Source organism: Somniosus microcephalus, chromosome 10, assembly GCF_052327205.1.
Source record: "Somniosus microcephalus isolate GS21.2 chromosome 10, FLI_Smic_1.0, whole genome shotgun sequence".
Lineage (NCBI taxonomy): Eukaryota > Metazoa > Chordata > Chondrichthyes > Squaliformes > Somniosidae > Somniosus > Somniosus microcephalus.
In genome coordinates, this window is record NC_140996.1 from 171,893,640 (window position 1) to 171,911,655 (window position 18,016).

Here is an 18,016-nt window from a genome sequence, read left to right on the forward strand (position 1 = left end):
TTCTGCTTTTGCTAATAGAGACCTCTTCCTTGTAGATATGTTTCATGTTCCAATTGGTATCACCGTACATTTATACACATTGAAAATCATCTGCAATTCCTTAGATGAGGTTGAGAGTTCAAACCCCACTATGGAAAGTGCTACTAATTTATGGGCAAATGACCATGACATCTGCTAAATTGTCCAAAAAACCCACTAACGTCCTCATTAAGGGAAAGGAATCTGACACCTCCACCTGGTCTGGTCTACACGTGAATCTGGCCCACACTATCTGGTTGACTCTTAATGCCCTCTAAACGTGGCAAAGAAAATCACTCGGTTGTCAAAAAAAAAATTGAGGGTTGCAGTGGTTCAAGAAAAAAGCCCAATGAGGCCTTGCCAGCATTGCCCGTAACCTAAGAAGAAATAAAAGAATAGCTGAAATTTTCTGCTTTGGCATAAAGCCAGTGGAATGTTGCCAAGGAACCCTTTTCATCTGCTCCTGACCCCCAGTCAATTTTTCAGGCTATTTTGTCTCCACCAGGGAGCAACTGGAGACTGGTTGTGGCAAACCTCAGGTGCCTGCTGTGGTGAAGCTTCTTAGCCCGGCGCAGAAAGAACTAAAAAAATAACATATTTTAGGCTATGCAATTTAACACCCTGTGACCCTTTGGGGGAGAAATTCGGTTGTTAGCGCCACCGATTAACGCCTAAAGAGGCCGAGAAGTGGGGCGCTTGCCAATTTCTGGGCGGGCGAAAGGCACCTAGCGCCTCACCCCATATTGAGCATGCATTTAGCGCCGGCGCTAAATCTTAGCGCCCGCTCATGGACGCAGGCTGATTATGACGTCATTTGAGTGTGCAACGCCTTTTGGGCGCCCCGGATTGGAAATTCAGTGGCGCCCCCCTCCGTAGCGCCTGGCGCTAATAGCGACAGCTTACCTGGACCTTACCAACTCGCTCTCGGGCTGGAGGAGCGTTATTTAAAGGGGACTGGTGTGGTTTAAAAGCGGCAGCCATTTTTGGAGCACAACTTCCTCGAGAGCTACAACGAGTTGCTGAGTTGCACACTGAGAGCCATTTGACCACTGAGCCAGCGCAGGCAGATGATCTTCAGCCTTCTGAACATTACCTTGCTGTTGGTGAGCCTTGACAATGGGGAACCTTCCTGTGGGCACTTATTATGGGGGCTGCATTGGAGGGGAACATCCTGCTGCTGAATCATCTGGAAAGGGCACTGAGACGCTGGGAGAGGGGGGCGGGCATGGCCAGACGGAGGAGGGCCAACAGACGTCGCCACAGCAGACCTTACGCTGGCAGGGTTTTCCGACAGCAGTTTTCCTACATGAACATGCCGGAGGAGCAGTGTGTCAGAAGGCTGCGATTTAGAAAGGAGGTGGTGACTGAGCTGTGCCAGCTACTTCAGCCAGATCTGCAGCCTCAGATAAGGTGCAGGACATCTCTGTTGGTGGCTGAGAAGATGGCTGCTGGCCTGAACTTCTACGCGAGCGGCTCTTCTCAGGCCGCGCGTCAGAGGCTGATCAGAAGTAGCTTCTAGGCCCCTCTCACGGAATGCTTGCTGCCATTCCAAGAACAGGAATGGAACCGGTCTGATACCCCCAAGCCTGTGAAGGGCAAGATGCATGTAAATAGAAGGCATGGCCATTGTAAATTAAGAAAGTGTTTCATTACACAAAATGTGGTTCCTTCAAACATGAGAAAGCTATGGCAACAGAAAGCAAAACTAATACACTGACACATAACTGCCTCTCACACCCGGGAGACTGTCCAAAACATAAATCACATTCCGACCATCTTCCTTGGCCTTGATTCCACTGCGCCAACCAAAGCATCCAATGCCGCATCAGTGAGGCGTTCCGCCCTCTGCCTCACCCTTTCCATGTCTTGCTAGGCTGGTGCGCCACAGGTAGGCTCCCACCGCTTTGAAGGCCTACAAGGCAGTGAGAGTGTGTCTGGTGATGCCAATTGACCTGCCCCTTTAAGAGCTGGCCGGCGCCAGTGTGTCTCTGGGTCAGTGATTATTGACAGCACCCTCGTTGCGCCGCAAAATTGGGTTGTGCCGCCGGGTTAGCGCCTTAAGAGTAGCGTGCAGTGCCTGATTTAGCGCCGCAATCACCTTTAGGGGCGCTGCAACCCAATATTGCACTAGGTGGTGCTAAATTGCGTCTGGCGCTAAACTTTGCGCATCGCCAGGACTAGCGCCACAAACACGGCTATACCGAATTTCTAGGCCTTTGAGTTTTAAAAGCCATGCTCCCACCTGTGGCTCTAGCATCTGCATTCCTAATCCACAGCGCTGCTCGGGTGCAAATGACGGGAGATACGTTAGATGATATCCTTTCCTCTTTTGCATGCAATTGCAGCACGTCTGCCGATATTAGGGTGAACATGCTGCACATCCAACATCAGTTCTGGCCAAACATTCCGGAAGTGGTGGTGGTGAGTGGGCTACTGACGGAAAGTTTCCCAAATAATTTCCTGCTCTAATCCAGGGATCCAGCGTAACTCCAGTGGAAAATCTTCTCCTCGTCATCTGGTCACATTACTTGGTGTCAGCAGCAAATTTTCCAATATTCAAGTGCTCTTCAGCATCATTTACAAATAACGTGAATGTTATCGCCTTCCAGGCAGAGCTTTTATTTTTTTTACATGCATCACCCTTCTATTCATGAGCTAGTTGTTAATCCAACTATCTCATTTGCCTTTAATTCCAGGAGCCTTGGACTCCTTAAACGCTTGATCTGTGGAACTTTATCTGAAAATCCAAGTAAATGTATGCAATGGATACTAATTCAGATTCAGATTAGATTTATTTGCCATATGTAACAAGTACAATGGAATGCTTGTTCCCCATAGGGACGCGTCAGCTATACATACAGCGCCGCGTTGAGAGTCAATACAATGGCTTCCCGTGGCAGTGGGAGCACGATGTCCCTCAGCCGCTCCGTCCTCTTCACCGCGGCCTCCTCCTCACTGTTGCCGGCTCCACGTGTGGTGGCCTGCTTCTTCCGCTCTGGCCACCATGCCCGGCTCCCCTCCTCCCATCCAGACTGCGAGTTACCCGAAATGGAGCTGCCGGCCGACGTGCTGCAGCGTGTCGTGAGTCTGCTGCTGCTGCTCGTTGCACAGCGCTCCTCTGCCCGACTCGCCGAACACATCGTCGGGATGTGAATGCTCCAATGCGGCCTCCTCTTCACCGTCGCCGGCTCCACGCCCCAGGGCCTACTTCTCTCTCTTCACGGGTCGGTCTCTGGCCGCCATGCTCAGCTCCCCTCCTCCCAGTCGGAATTCCTTCCCGCCGAGGAGCTGCCGGCCGATGTGCTCCAGCGGGTCAGCTTGGCTGCTGCTGCTGCTCACCGCGCTGCGCTGCCTCTGCCCGACTCGCCGAGCACCTCGCTCCGGTTGCGGGAGCGAGCGAGAGCTGGCCGCCCGAAACAGGGAGAGCGATCTCAGCACCGGAATTCTGTTCTTTCCTCGAAGAATTATAGCGATTCATAGGGCATGAATTATTAGTCCCAAGTGCATGCTGACTACCTTTGGCCTTTAGATAAACACGACAGTATTTGATAAAATGTTCTCCAGTATTTTCTCTACTACAGATGTCGGAATAATGGGTTTATAGTTCTTCAGTATTTGTCACACTCCATTTCTGAGTGCTGCGACAACATTCACTATATGACACTCATGTTTAGCTCCTGTGTTTATGCATCCCATATAAATATTCATTAGAGCCTTCCCTATTCCCTCCCTTATTTTCTTGAGGGTTCTAAGACATTTAGGGAGGGTGAATTTCAGATTGCGACATGCTAAAACACCATCATCTCCAAGTTCCTCTCTAAGTCACACACCATCCTGACTTGGAAGTATATCGCCGTTCCTTCATCCTCGCTGGGTCAAAATCCTGGAACTCCCTAACTAACAGCACTGTGGGAGTACCTTCACCACACGGACAGCAGCGGTTCAAGGCGGCAGCTCCCCACCACCTTCTCAAGGGCAATTAGGGATGGGCAATAAATGCTGGCCTTGCCAGCGATGCCCACATCCCTTGAATGAATAAAGAAAGAAAAAAGTTATCAAATAGCAAAGGTTAAATTCGCATAACAAGATTGTTGTACATTAAATGTTATTATTTGTTCTTAAGAGGAACTGAATGTGAGCTCTGAAGTAAACAGAAACTAAAAGAATTCCTTCCTCCAATAAAATTTTCTGCATTACAACAGTGACTACACTTCAAAAAAAGTACTTAATTCATTGTAAAGTGCTTTGGGATGTCCTGAGGTTGTGAAAGGTGCTATATAAATGCAAGTTCTTTCTTAGTGGGTATAGTTGATGGCAGTGCTATATCAATGAACTAAATATTTGGTTGGGAATGGGATTAAATGTTAGAGCCTGAAATGGTGGCTCTTATGCTGCTGTGGCTCGGGGGAGGATTCAAGCTCATGTGGGCAATGTGGATTTGGTTGAGGATTTTGATGCGGATTAACTTCAGTCTCGCAAGCCCAGTCACATATTGCCATCGATCTGTGGTGGGAAACCTCAAGGTTCAAATCACTTGCCTAAATAGCCGTAAGAACCCTTGAACAAAATGCATCCCTCTGTTAAAAAGGTTCATTATACCGGGAAGGTAAAACAGCTGCTCCTACTGAATGCTTGTAAAAATGTAAACAGTTTGGCAGAGGTGGGTGGAGATCCTTTCCCAGGACAACTTTATAGGTTGCCCAGAGCAGCAAGTAGTTCCAAATCTCTGGGTTATGGATAAATGGGTTCGAAGCTTTCGATGGCCCTGATATTTATCAAGATGTAAGTTCGGAGTGGGGGGAGGAGTTATGGTCAGGAAACCTGGAAGTATGGGTTTCATCAAACGCCATGGAGCTTTAACTCCAGGGCGTGTTTTCATTTGTTTCTCCAGGTTTGATTGACAGGCTACATACCTGTTGGGTGGGAAATCCCGCAGCACAAAGCCGCAGCCGCGGAGCAGGTGGGTCTAGTGCGCTTTTGGGGGGGGGGGGGGGGGGGAGAGACATCACAAGGGTGGAGAGATTGTGAGGGGAGTGGAGTCGGTGATCGTGGGGGGGGGGGACACGGAGAGATTGGGGGGGGGGACACGGAGAGATTGTGGGGGGAGATCGGTGATCGTTGGGGGGATGTCGGTGATCGTGGGGGGGGGATTGTGGGGGGGACGGAGAGATCGTGGGGGGAGATCACGGGGGGAGAAACGGATAGATCGTGGGGGAAGATCACGGGGGGGGGGGTCAGTGATCATGGGGGGGTCGGTGATCGTGGGGGGGTCGTCGGTGATCGTGGGGGGGGGAATGGAACGATCGTGGGGGGAGATCAGTGATTGCGGGGGGAGATTGGGGTCGGACAGATCATGGAGGTTGGGGGTTGGCGGGGGGGGGGGCGGTTTACAGGGTAGCTTGTTGGACCTGGAGGAAACACTCTTGCTCCTCCTGGTCCACAAGCAGTGCTGTAAAGGCGCTTACCTGATGGACGCAGCCCTTCTCACCTCCTTTTACTTACTGGGTTAACGGAGGCCAGGGAAACCCAGCCGACATGAGTTAAAAATAGAGATCTTGGATGCACACAGCCTCCTTAAAAAGGTTTCAATGACCGACCCACTTCCTGAAAGACTTTAAAAAAAAAAAGAAAGACTTGCCTTTCAGATGTCCCAAAGTGCTTTACAGCCAATGAAGTACTTTTGAAGTGTAGTCACTGTTGTAATGTTGGAAACGAGGCAGCCAATCTGTTTTAGTGATGTTGATTGAGGCATAAATATTGGCCAGGAAGCCAGGGATAACTCCCCTGCTCATCTTTGAAAAAGTACTATGGGATCTTTTATGTCCACCTGAGAGAGCAGACGGGGCCTTGGTTTTAACATTACATTTGAAAGATGGCACCTCTGAGTGCCGCATCCCCTCAGTATTGCACTGGAGCGTCAGCCCAGGTTTTTGTGCTCAAGTCTCTGGAACGGGACTTAAGCCCACAACCTTCTGACTCAGGCAAGAGTGCTACCAACTGAGCCATGGCTAACCTGAGAGCGGATTGGTCATCACCCTTTGTCCCGCCTCCGTTAAAACAGGAAGTGTCCAGGTTCGGTTCAGGTTTGAAATTTTAAAACATTTTGACTTCCCACCTGACCCAAACCCACCCGTTTTTGGGGGTTAAAATTTCCCCCAATAATTCCACCCCCTCCAAAAAAATTAAACCTACATTTTATATCCATTGTAGCTCAGTAATATGTCGAGTGTGCTCCCCTGTTGTTTTTGCCATGTAGCAGAGTAACAAGTATTCCTGTAGACCCAACGAGCAGCAAAAACAATCTGTAGATGCTGGAAACATGAAATAAAAACAGAAAACAGTGGAAACACAGAGGTCAGGAAGCATCAGTTGAGAGAATGTTTTTGCGTGCAGGCCTCAGGTGCAGTTTTGACAAAGGGTCCCCACCTGAAACATCAACTCCTCTGTTCTCTCCACAGATGCTGCTTGGCCTGCTGAGTGTTTCTAGCATTTTCTGTTTTTGTTCCCATAGACTCAGTTGTCCATAACAAAAATGGAATTGTTTAATGCAGCTGGAGTCAATTTTACACATTGCTGAAGGTGAGATTGGATTACCATGGCCATTTCAATGCCCTCTACTGTTATGGCTCCTTGCCTGACAGGGGAGTGCGTGAAAGCATTGTCTATGTGGTATTCCATTCAGTACAGTAGCAGGATCAGGGAGGGCCAAAGCATCTCCTTTCTCCCACTGAATAACTCTCACCAACCGGGCAAACATTTTCATGAAATATCCAGCGCTTGTGATTTCTTTAATAATTAATTGATCTCTACCTTTTCGGTATAACAACATATGTAAAATCAATAAATTGATGCAGAGGTTCCCAAACGGAGGTTGGGGTGAGTGCCAAGGTTACCAGAAGGGCGTGTGCAGCTGTAAACTAACAAGTACCAGAGTCACCGGAGCAGCATAGCCACAGGAGGTGCATTGTGGGACTATCTCAGCACAGATGTTCCTTCAGAAAAGCTGCTCTGATAGGTCCAACATCCACTTCTACAAACTGGCAGAGATTCCAATAGCTGTGCTCAGTAAAAGGTGTGTGATAAAAAAAACTTTTGTATTTTCGAATTAGCCTACACATCTAAAAAAAATTGTTACATCTTTTAAGCTTGGCGTTTCTTACTATTTTATGTTATTTTTTATTATAAAAACTGTTTGTATAAGAAAGAAAACAGTTAACTGGTGTTATGACAAAAAGTATCAATCATCAAATGATACCAAAAGGTTACCCTAACCTTTAACCCCACTTACTTGTTAGAATACCCAGCAGGAATAAATATTCAGTGTACGATATCAAACCTAGGGGAAAACAAAAGAGAATCAGTTAATTTTTCTTTCTTGGTGCTATCAAATAATAATCATTTGGTGGTATTTAGCAGCAGCTTTTGCAAATGGTATATATTTAATGTACTGAAGTCAACTGAGATTTTCAGATAAACACCTTTTGATATGACAGCAGACTAATGATGAACTAGTTAACTGCAGGACAGGCATAGATAAACAAATAGTACAGTATGGACTTCTGAATCAGCTGCAAATTGCTGGGTAAGAGACAACAAATGTTTGCACGATTGGAAACATATAACCCTCTTAGCAGTATGTCATTTTTCTACTTTTGGTCAGAAATTAAAGAATGCTGTTTCTGGATGTAAAAAAGATCACCAAGTTATTATTCCTTCAACCAGGACTTCATCCATGAACCAAAGATCAACAACAACAACAACTTGTACTTATATAGCACCTTTAACGTAGTAAAACGTCCCAAGGTGCTGCGCAGGAGTATTATAAGACAAAAGAATTTGACACCGAGCCACATAAGGAGAAATTAGGGCAGGTGACCAAAAGCTTGGTCAAAGAGGTAGGTTTTAAGGAGCGTCTTAAAGGAGGAAAGAGGTGTAGCGAGGCGGAGAGGTTTAGGCAGGGAATTCCAGAGCTTAGGGCCTCGGCAACAGAAGGCATGACCACCAATGGTTGAGCGATTATAATCAGGGATGCTCAGGAGGGCAGAATTAGAGGAGCGCAGATATTGCGGGGGGGTTGTGGGGCTGAAGGAGATTACAGAGAGAGGGAGGGGCAAGGCTATGGAGAGATTTGAAAACAATGATGAAAATTTTGAAATCGAGGCGCTGCTTAGCCGGGAGCCAATGTAGGTCAGTGAACACAGGGGAGATGGGCGAACGAGACTTGGTGCGAGTTAGGATACTATACAATAGATCAGATACTATACTTTATAAAATCAATGGGGTTAGAATTTTGTACAAAACCACTGCATTAATTAGCTTTCTCGAGATAAAGTGACTGCCCCCCTCCCATGCTAGAATGTAGCTTTATATAAAAAAGTGTAATTTGTTTTAGAATTTTGTCCTAAAAATCTCTGCCTTCATTTTAAGTGTACTTTCCTTTATCACTTTAGGGTCTCTCACGCCATTTCCGGTTTAAGAGGACAGGCATACAATCTGCCTCCATCAAGGCCACCTTTGATAGAGCCTCTAAAGAGTACACGGGGTGACCTGCTTTGCAACTTTCTCTCCTCCCTTTCGGTGGGGAAGCACAGCCCCCATTCCCCGCGTCTGGAACATGCTATAACATCAGATTCAGAAATGCAACACGGGGGAAGATTATCTTTGTATGCTATGCGTGATAAAATTGTAAATGTAAAAATTAAAATTACAATGTTGTTAAACATTGTGCACAGGAGAAATCTTCCCCCACATGGGGAGTCAGGGGAATTAAATTGTGTTCTACCCCGCAAGTACACTGGTGCATCAAATAGCTGGCATTCATTCAAGTTTATAAATTTATAGATTTTGTCTGTTCATTTCTATTGCTTTCTTAGAAGAGAAAGCAGTTTTATTATAAATTTGTAACACGGTGCAGTGCACCATTCATGAATATAAAATGGCCACTTATTTGTCTGACAAAAGCTCTACCACACAAACATGAACTTTTTGTGTATTTTCAGCATTTTCTCTTTTTTCATTCATTAGTCCTGCAGTTTGCCTTAATCATCTCATTTTACGTTATAAACAGCTCAGAATGCATTGCCAGCTGAGCTGTGGTGGAGCCGTAACATTTAAAGTACTTCCACATAGTCTCTTCGCTCTTTAGGAATGAATTTCAACTTGTAAAGGGTGAAGAATTGATATATAGGAGATCTTTATTTGCAAAAGCTGGATTATATCTTTCTCCTTCATTTACAGTTTGAACTGCCAGTGCATTACAGTAGCAGGAAATGGGAAGGCTCATTTTATCCCATACATCTGGATGAGGAACCGCCTGATTAAAGGACAGCCTTGCCAAAAGCTAAATGACATATCTAAATAGCAGTTCCTTATAAAATCATGTTCTGTACAAGTGGCAGACTTTAAACGAACAATTCTAAAACTAGCTCTGATTGAATGACAACAAATCCTCCCTTGCAGGAGCCTACCATTTAATTTGTAGCACTGCTTCATGCATTCTGCTTTGCATTTAGTTAATTGTTGTTTTTTAAAAGCATGACCTACAGTATGTTGGTCCACTACCCTCGTTGTATAAAATTACTTAGATGTGTGAGTGTAGTACTAGATCTAGTGCAGATTCGAAGATGAACAGGCAGCAAAACCCTTCTTTACCTACCTTAAAAAAAATTCATCAGCTCAGAATATGAAGACTATGGGTTGGATAGGCTTGATGTAAGTATTGTTTACTCATCCCTAAATGGCCAGCTACACTGCTCCAAAGAACTGGTGTGAGGTGAATCCCTTTAAGAGATTAGCAACATTATCCCTCTTTTGATACTAGTTTTGAAAGATTTGGCAACACACAGTAAAAGATTGCTGTGATGATATGGATTCTCTCGGCTATGGTGTGCCTTTTTCTCTGACCTCACACTGCGCTTTGCACTCCTTCAGTGCAAAAAGCTTGATGCCCTCATTGCTTTGAATAATCTTCCCTTGAGATCTGCTAAGTTACTACTGGGGAAAGCCTGATACCCCTCACTTGTTGGGATCCTTTGATGACAGAAGCACAGCACTATGCTGGGACTGATGTGCAGTTTGGTGCCACGTGGACTGCAGCCTCAAACTGTGTTGAGTATTAGAATTACTGGTTGTAACTGGCCTATGATGGGTGCCTCTGAACACACGCAGTCGTTGCAGTCACCAAGTCACATCTCCGAATCTGATGGCACTCTGTTCCGTACTAATTCCTGTTCTAGCTCTTCCTCAGTGGATACTACTATTGCTGACTTTTAGTGCTCTGGGACAGATGTCTTTTGCCCCCCAGCTTTCTGCATCAACACCTAAGACACAGGTTATATGTGGTCATCTTTTTTCTTGTTTTCGTCCTTCACAGTCCTTGCTTTCAAGAGATTTCCAAGACATTTCATATAAAATTAATTATAATTCAGCTTAATTTCAGCTACACTTTTTTTTTTAGCTGGGATTATTGTTTTTGCATACACTGTTCTTTGTTATCTCTTACTGAAAATGTATGGTGTAAGTAAGTCCAACATAGTATAAGATGATTTGTATTCTAATACTTAGCTTAATAGTTACTACAAATATTAGTTACATTGTAAGAGTTTGGGAAATAGTAAACTCAATAACTGAATTAGTATATACGTATATACCGACAAGTGACTAGATTTTATTACATGGTTGTTAGCAAAGTAACAAGTGGAAACAAATGTTAAAATATATTTCTTACACTATTGAATACTTAAATGGTTAAACTCATATTACAATGGCTAAATAATGATTCAATACATAATAAAATGTTAGCATAATTTGTAAATATTTATGCTTTTTGGACTTGATAATTTCATCACCAATTCACTAAATATAATTTAAATCTAGAATATTTCAAATTAATTTGTAAAATTTAGTATCCAAGATAAGAAGTACTACAATATTACTTAGAAGGATCCAAGTAATTCATCTTTGTGCCAAATCAGGCAGCCTTGAATTCCACAGAACAGTCTGCAAGTAATTCTCCTGAGGAATGGCAACACGCAAAGCTGCCAAGCTGCTAGATTGCATCAGTAGTACTGCTAGGCCCCATGCCAAAAGAGAACATCGCTTTTTTAAGAAACATGTCCTCTCCACAAGGTGAAAGTGGTATTCTTTGCATATCCTATCGAAATAGCCTAATTCTTCTTTGTAACCCTCTGTCAATAGTGCCCACAGGCAGACAAGACCCTGTTTTCACACAAATCATTTCAGCCAATTAACAAGATATGATACAGAATTATTTTTCTTAAATTAAAAACTGTTAACTGCAAAATCTTTGTCAAGATAAATCTATTAACCTATACTACCAATTCAGTCTTCGACAACACACCAAAGTATGATTTAATAATCTGTACAAGTTCAATTAAACAAATGATAAATACTCAAATTAAATAATGCTAGTATGACCATGCTTGTCAATATTTAAATGGCAGTAGAAGGAACACCACTTCATCAAAATATTACTACACTGAACTGCAGTTGCAATGTAATGTGTTGTGTATGTACCTTTAAGAGAATAACTGGTCTCAGACTGCAGTATCGGCAGTGACCACCCCTGTATAAAAGGCGCTATTGAGCCTCTGTGTTTTCAGTTTCACTATTGACTTCCACCAGTAAAGACTTACTTTGTTCGCTCCTGCTGTCCGTGTCTCAATTATTCACAGACGTAACACTGGCGACGAGTAAGAAACAAACTTACTTGCAACTCGGCAGCACCTCAGACGACGTTATTGAAGGTCGAAGCCAGAAGAAAGAAAATAAATAAATAAATAAATAAAATCCAAAGAAACTCGAGAAACGGGCGTCGACCGTGGGCAACCGCCCTCCAAATCGTCGGATTGGAAACTTGCAGGAGAGACTGTCCAGAGCCAGGCTTGGTTCCTCGGTCTGTGGTTTCCCAGCTAATCGGGCTGGTGGCAGGTAGTGCACTGATCCTTCCTGGGCTGCGGCGGGCTGAAGCTCGATCGGGTGGCTTTTCAACGGGGCCGGGCAGCGAGTCGGGAAGCAAAAAGAGAGAGAGAGAGGGTGGAGCACACAGGGCGCGGCCGGTGTTTCGGAGCCGGGCAGCGTTCGGACCTAAGAAGAGGGAGGGAAGTGTCCCAGAGGGTCCGCTCCACGACGGGAAAATAATAAAAGAAAAAAAAAATCAATATTAAACGCGCAAGAAACCGTGGAAAGCAGCGCTAACAACAGCGGGGAAGAAGGCAAAGCGCGGGAGGCGCCATTTTGTTAAATCGGGGAAGAAGGCAAAGCGTGGGAGGCGCCATTTTAGATTTGCAAGATGCCGAAGACTGGCTGTATCACTGCTTTTGATAATACAATAGAGGACTGGACCACGTATGTGGAAAGAGTCGAGATATATTTCGAGGCAAACGAAATAGCGGAGGGGAAAAAGGCAACGATATTGCTAAACTTAATGGGTGCTAGAACGTACGGCCTATTGCGGGACCTGATTACTCCAGCCAAACCGAAGGCGAAGAGTTTTAACGAAATTGTTGCTGTCCTACAGGAACACTTAAACCCTGCTATCTTTCTGTTGATAGCAGAAAGATTTAAATTCCACAGGAGAACTCAGCACAAAGATGAGAGCATTGCTGAGTATCTTACGGAACTACGCAAGCTATCAAAGCACTGCCAGTTCGGAGCAGGACTGGCAGATACCCTACGGGACAAATTTGTCTGTGGACTCCTGAGTGAAGGAACACAGAAGAAGTTACTCTCAGAGAAAGAGCTGACGCTAGATAAGGCTTTCAGCATGGCAGTATCGTATGAAGCAGCAGCCAGGGGAGCTGCAGAAATTCAACAAAAACCACAGGAATACGGCACCCACGAAATGACACGGGGATTTGCAAAATGTTATCGCTGCGGCAGAACTAACCATGACCAGAAGGACTGCTGGTCCAAAGACAAAATATGCAGGCAATGCGGGAAGATGGGACACATTGCATGAGTTTGCAGGTCTGGGAAGAAGACCAACGACAACTAAGGAACCGTACAAGAAAGTACAAAAGATGACGGACAGTAGTTCCGAAGACCAGATGAGCGATAGTGAATCCGGGAACAGGAGACTAAGCTGTCTCAAACTTCACAATGTAATCGCAAAAGAGGATCACCGAACCATTTGGGTCACCCTCACGATAGCAGGGTCCCAAGTTAAAATGGAATTGGATACAGGATCAGCGCTAACCGTCATGAATCGACGAGACTACGAGCGGCTATTTTCACACATACCCTTGAGAGAGACATCCATCGTCTTGACGACGTATACGGGGCAAAAAGTATACCCCAGAGGAAAAATAAGGGTGCCTGTCGAATACAACGGCAAGAAAATACGGAAATTGTATCTCTACATACTGCCAAATGGTGGACCACTGTTATTGGGACGGGAATGGATCAGGAAGATAAACTTAGATTGGCACTCCATTCATGCAATGACGGTGGACGGTAAAAAAGATGAAGACGTCACTCCTGGACAATTGTCAACAATCTTAGCTAACGCCAAAGAGTATTTCAACAAGAACTGGGCACGCTTAAAGGCGTAACCGCCTCGATAAAAATAGAAGCAGTTGTTAAGGCCCCAGCGCCTGAAAATGTGTCGCAACTGAGGTCATTCCTCGGATTGGTGAATTACTATCATAAGTTTTTGCCGAATTTGTCGACAATTCTGCACCCACTGAACGCCCTGCTACGAACGGGGGTAGCATGGAAATGGAGCGATGATTGTAAGCGTGCTTTTCAGAAGAGTAAGGACTTAATCACTTCAAGGGAAGTATTGGCTCACTACAACCCAGCACTGCCAATCAGGCTGGCATGTGATGCGTCTCCCTACGGCATTGGGGCGGTACTGTCACATAAATTCCTTGATGGTTTAGAGAGGCGGATAGCTTTTGCGTCACGCTCGTTAACTTCTGCCGAGCGTAACTACGCCCAGATTGACAGAGAGGCCCTCAGCCTAGTGTGGGGGGTGAAGAAGTTCAATCACTACCTGCACGGTCAAAAATTTACTCTACTAACCGATCATCAACCTCTTGTCTCCATTTTCAACCCTCAGAAGGGCGTACCGATAATGACAGCACAACGGCTGCAGAGATGGTCCCTTTTCCTAGGGGCACACCAATATGACATCGAGTACAAAGGAACTAAACAGCATGGAAATGCTGATGGATTGTCACGTCTACCGTTGCCGACGGTGGAAGAAGAAGACCTTGCAGTGGATCCAATGGAGTTATTCCACTCGACCATAGTCGAATGTCTCCCTGTGACGAATGCAAACATAGAAAAGGAAACACGGAATGACCCGACACTATCACGGGTCTATGATTTAACGGTGAAGGGATGGCCAGCACATGGCGAACCACTGCTGCCAGCATTCTCGCCGAGAAGAGAACAGCTGTCAGTGTGCAGAGGAACCTTGATGTGTGGATCCAGAGTAGTAATTCCACCTAAGTTGACGGATAGAGTGCTCAATGAGCTTCATGAGGGTCATCTGGGTGGGGTAAAAATGAAGAACTTAGCCAGAGCGTTTGTGTGGTGGCCGGGAATCGATAGAGAAATCGAAGAGATGACCAAGAGCTGTGCAGGATGCCAGAAGGTCCAAAACGCCCCACCACAAGCTCCTCTGCATCCATGGGAGTGGCCCTCATCTCCATGGCAAAGGGTGCACATTGATTTTGCTGGTCCCTTCATGGACTCGATGTTTTTAATTGCGGTGGATGCACAAAGTGGCCAGAGGTAATAAAAATGTCCTCAACCACCACGGAAAAAACTATCGCAGTTTTACAAACCATATTCGCCAGGAATGGGCTGCCTGAACAGATTTGCTCTGACAATGGACCACAGTTTGTGTCTGAAGAGTTCCGGAGGTTCTTAAAGAACAATGGTGTTAAGCATTACACATCTGTCCCATATCATCCAGCCACTAATGGATTGGCCAAGAGGTTTGTCCAAACATTCAAGAAGGCTATCAAGGCAATGTGTAATGAAGATATACCCCTACAACACAAGGTGGACAACTTCTTGTTTGCCTACCGGAATGCGACACATGCGGTTACCAACCAAACTCCAGCCATGATGTTCTCCAATCGAAGACTACGATGCCGCTTGGATTTAGTTAAGCCAAACGTCCGAAGAGATGTGGAGAACAGGCAGTTTCAGAATATGAATGAAAGGCCGACCAGGAGTTTTAAAATAGGTCAACCAGTTTTGGCCCGGGACTACCGCACTGAGAAATGGCAGCCAGGAACGATTTGTACACGACAAGGACCTCTCATGTATACCGTGGACGTTGGGGAGAGCATTGTAAGACGCCATGCTGACCAGATTCTCGAGTCACGGGAAAACGTCAACTCCACACCACGATCTGATACACCTGGTAATGAAATCGACGTTCCAATTGCAGCTACCGCAGAACCGGTAATATTGGAAGCAGATGAACCACACAACGACATTGATCCCGACTCAACATTGCCAGAAGAACCTGATACCCCAAAGAGGCGTTATCCAGACAGAATCAGGAAGCCTCCTCAAAGACTGAACTTATAATTGCTTAAACTTAACCAATGTATCTAGCAACAGTAATTGTGATTGTAACTAGTTATCATTTAGTTGTTAAATGAATGTTATGTACTGTTTATCGAAAAGGGGAGGAATTGTTGTGTATGTACCTTTAAGAGAATAACTGGTCTCAGACTGCAGTACCGGCAGTGACCACCCCTGTATAAAAGGCGCTATTGAGCCTCTGTGTTTTTAGTTTCACTATTGACTTCCACCAGTAAAGACTTACTTTGTTCACTCCTGCTGTCCGTGTCTCAATTATTCACGGACGTAACATAATGTAGTGCAGGTTTTGGTATATCAACAACATAAAGCAACATAAACAGCATATGGGAGTCAACTAAGGAAGTGTAAATTAAGGCAATATATTTTCTAGTCTAAACATATTTATTTTGACTGACAACCTTTACCTAGTATAACTGAAGTTGGAGGCCAAATAAGTAAGTAGCAAACACTATATCCTTCACATTCTTAACTAATGGTACCATTCCCTTACCACCGCACTTAAGTCAGTGTTTTGTGCTGTGTACATTTACATAGGTGCCAATACACTCAAGTACCTCGTCCAAATGGCTTTGTATAAGCCTGGACTGAGTGTTGATGAGCTATTAACCCATGGGGCATCATAACTGAGCCGGTTCCCATTATCACCTGATATCCATATATATTTGCATTGTCCCTCTGTAACCTATAGAGGCATAATTGCAATGTTTCCACTGCCAATGCAGCTAATTCACCGCAGACCAGCAATCAAAGCTGGAACTATTCCAGTCTGTATAATTCTGCACCACACCACATGGTACACTCACATGCTCACTGGGTCCTTCTTATTTTACTTCTAAGACAGAGTAGGAACATCAACTACAACAAAAGCAAAATACTCCGGATGCTGGAAATCTGAAATAAAAACAGAAAATGTTGGAAATACTCAGGTCAGGCAGCATCTGTGGAGAGAGAAACAGAGTTAACGTTTCAGGTCGATGACCTTTCATGTTTGATTAACTCTGTTTCTCTTTCCACATATGCTGCCTGACCTGCTGAGTATTTCCAGTATTTTCTGTTTTTATTTAGGAACATCAACTATTGTAATACTTGACAGATCTGTACTGGCTATTTACCAATTTTAAACTGAGTATGTTAAAGACTGGATAAAAAAGTGAGAGTATGTAGCTATCTTTTAAGGTTCCACAAACCAGAATTAATTCCAGAAGTCTGCTGCAAGTAATTTGAAGTCCATTTGGAGCCATGAGGATTGGGGCAAGACAAGTAAATATCCTTGCAAGTTTGGTTAAGATTAAAAGCAGACTGCATGTTACACTGACAGCCCAATGTGTGAAATTGCTTCTTTAAGAGCATGAACTAATAGGTTTGTTCTTTAGGCAATGTCACATGGACACACACAGCCACTGAACCACCCAGCAATATGCACAAGAAAAGGAACAATCCCTGTGCAATCCTTGCTGTGCCCTTATTAGTCAAAGAAATGTACAACTATTATGTCCAGTACGACTTTAGTGGGGTTTTTTTTCAAAAAGATTTTGGATAGCGATGGTAAAAGATGTTTTTATGGAAGAGATACTAATCAATTGTATTGGTTGCAAGGAATTTAATGGGGAAAAAAATATATATATAAAAAAGTGCATATATTTTACATACGCAGTACTCTAAGTTCCCACGAGATGGCAGTTAATGCACATTTTATCATTCAACAATTAGCTTTGCATTTCATGTACTTTTGTTACTTAAAGGCATTTTGTGTTCACAAAGCTTTAGTAATAGTGGTTTGACACAGATTTAAAGAGGAACTTGTGGCTCCCCTTTAAGTTTATCTGTGCTGAGTCCAAAAAGACTACATAATAGATATTTATATATTTTGGAAAGGTCTGAAAATTCAGAAAATATAACACAATTTAAATATATTGGGGTAGAGTTTCCGCTTTGGGTGCTATCGGCGATTCCAATGCAAATTGCGGCAGTTTTGAAAAATCTTCCCCCTCCCCTCGCCCGGGTTTCTGCTCAAACTCACTCTCATCTCGCCGAACGCAAAATCTGCCACGAACCAGCGCAATTGGGCAACCTTTTAAAACGTGAATCTTTTTAAAATTTTGCTTTAAAAAATATTCCTTGATATATTTAAGAGTTTGATATATTTTAAGTTTGATTAATACAGTTAAAAATGGGTTATCATAAAAAATAAGCATTTTAAAATCACAGCATCAATCACCACCTGTGAGTAACCTGATTTAAAATGACTGAAAATGATTTTTTTTTTTAAATATACAAAACTATTTTCTAGTTAGATTGGGGTACAGTAGTCAGTTGCTTAGTAAGTTAAAAATAAATTCACTCAAAAACGTTTCAAAACGTACCTATGAGTGTCCTTGCACCCAATAGATCCAGCTTAATTTTTGGAGCC

The 18,016-nt window shown here is 44.2% G+C and overlaps 1 protein-coding gene across 3 annotated transcripts in view; it reads right to left on the bottom strand.

The window, feature by feature from the left end:
- Nucleotides 1–18,016, bottom strand: part of micu2 (mitochondrial calcium uptake 2) — a 572,545-nt gene that overhangs the window by 117,868 nt on the left and 436,661 nt on the right. For all 3 annotated transcript variants that reach the window (XM_085999181.1, XM_085999180.1, XM_085999182.1), the window contains one exon: nt 7,307–7,354. In XM_085999181.1, coding sequence (XP_085855307.1) covers nt 7,307–7,354 — 48 coding nt within the window. The remainder of the gene's footprint in view (nt 1–7,306; nt 7,355–18,016) is intronic.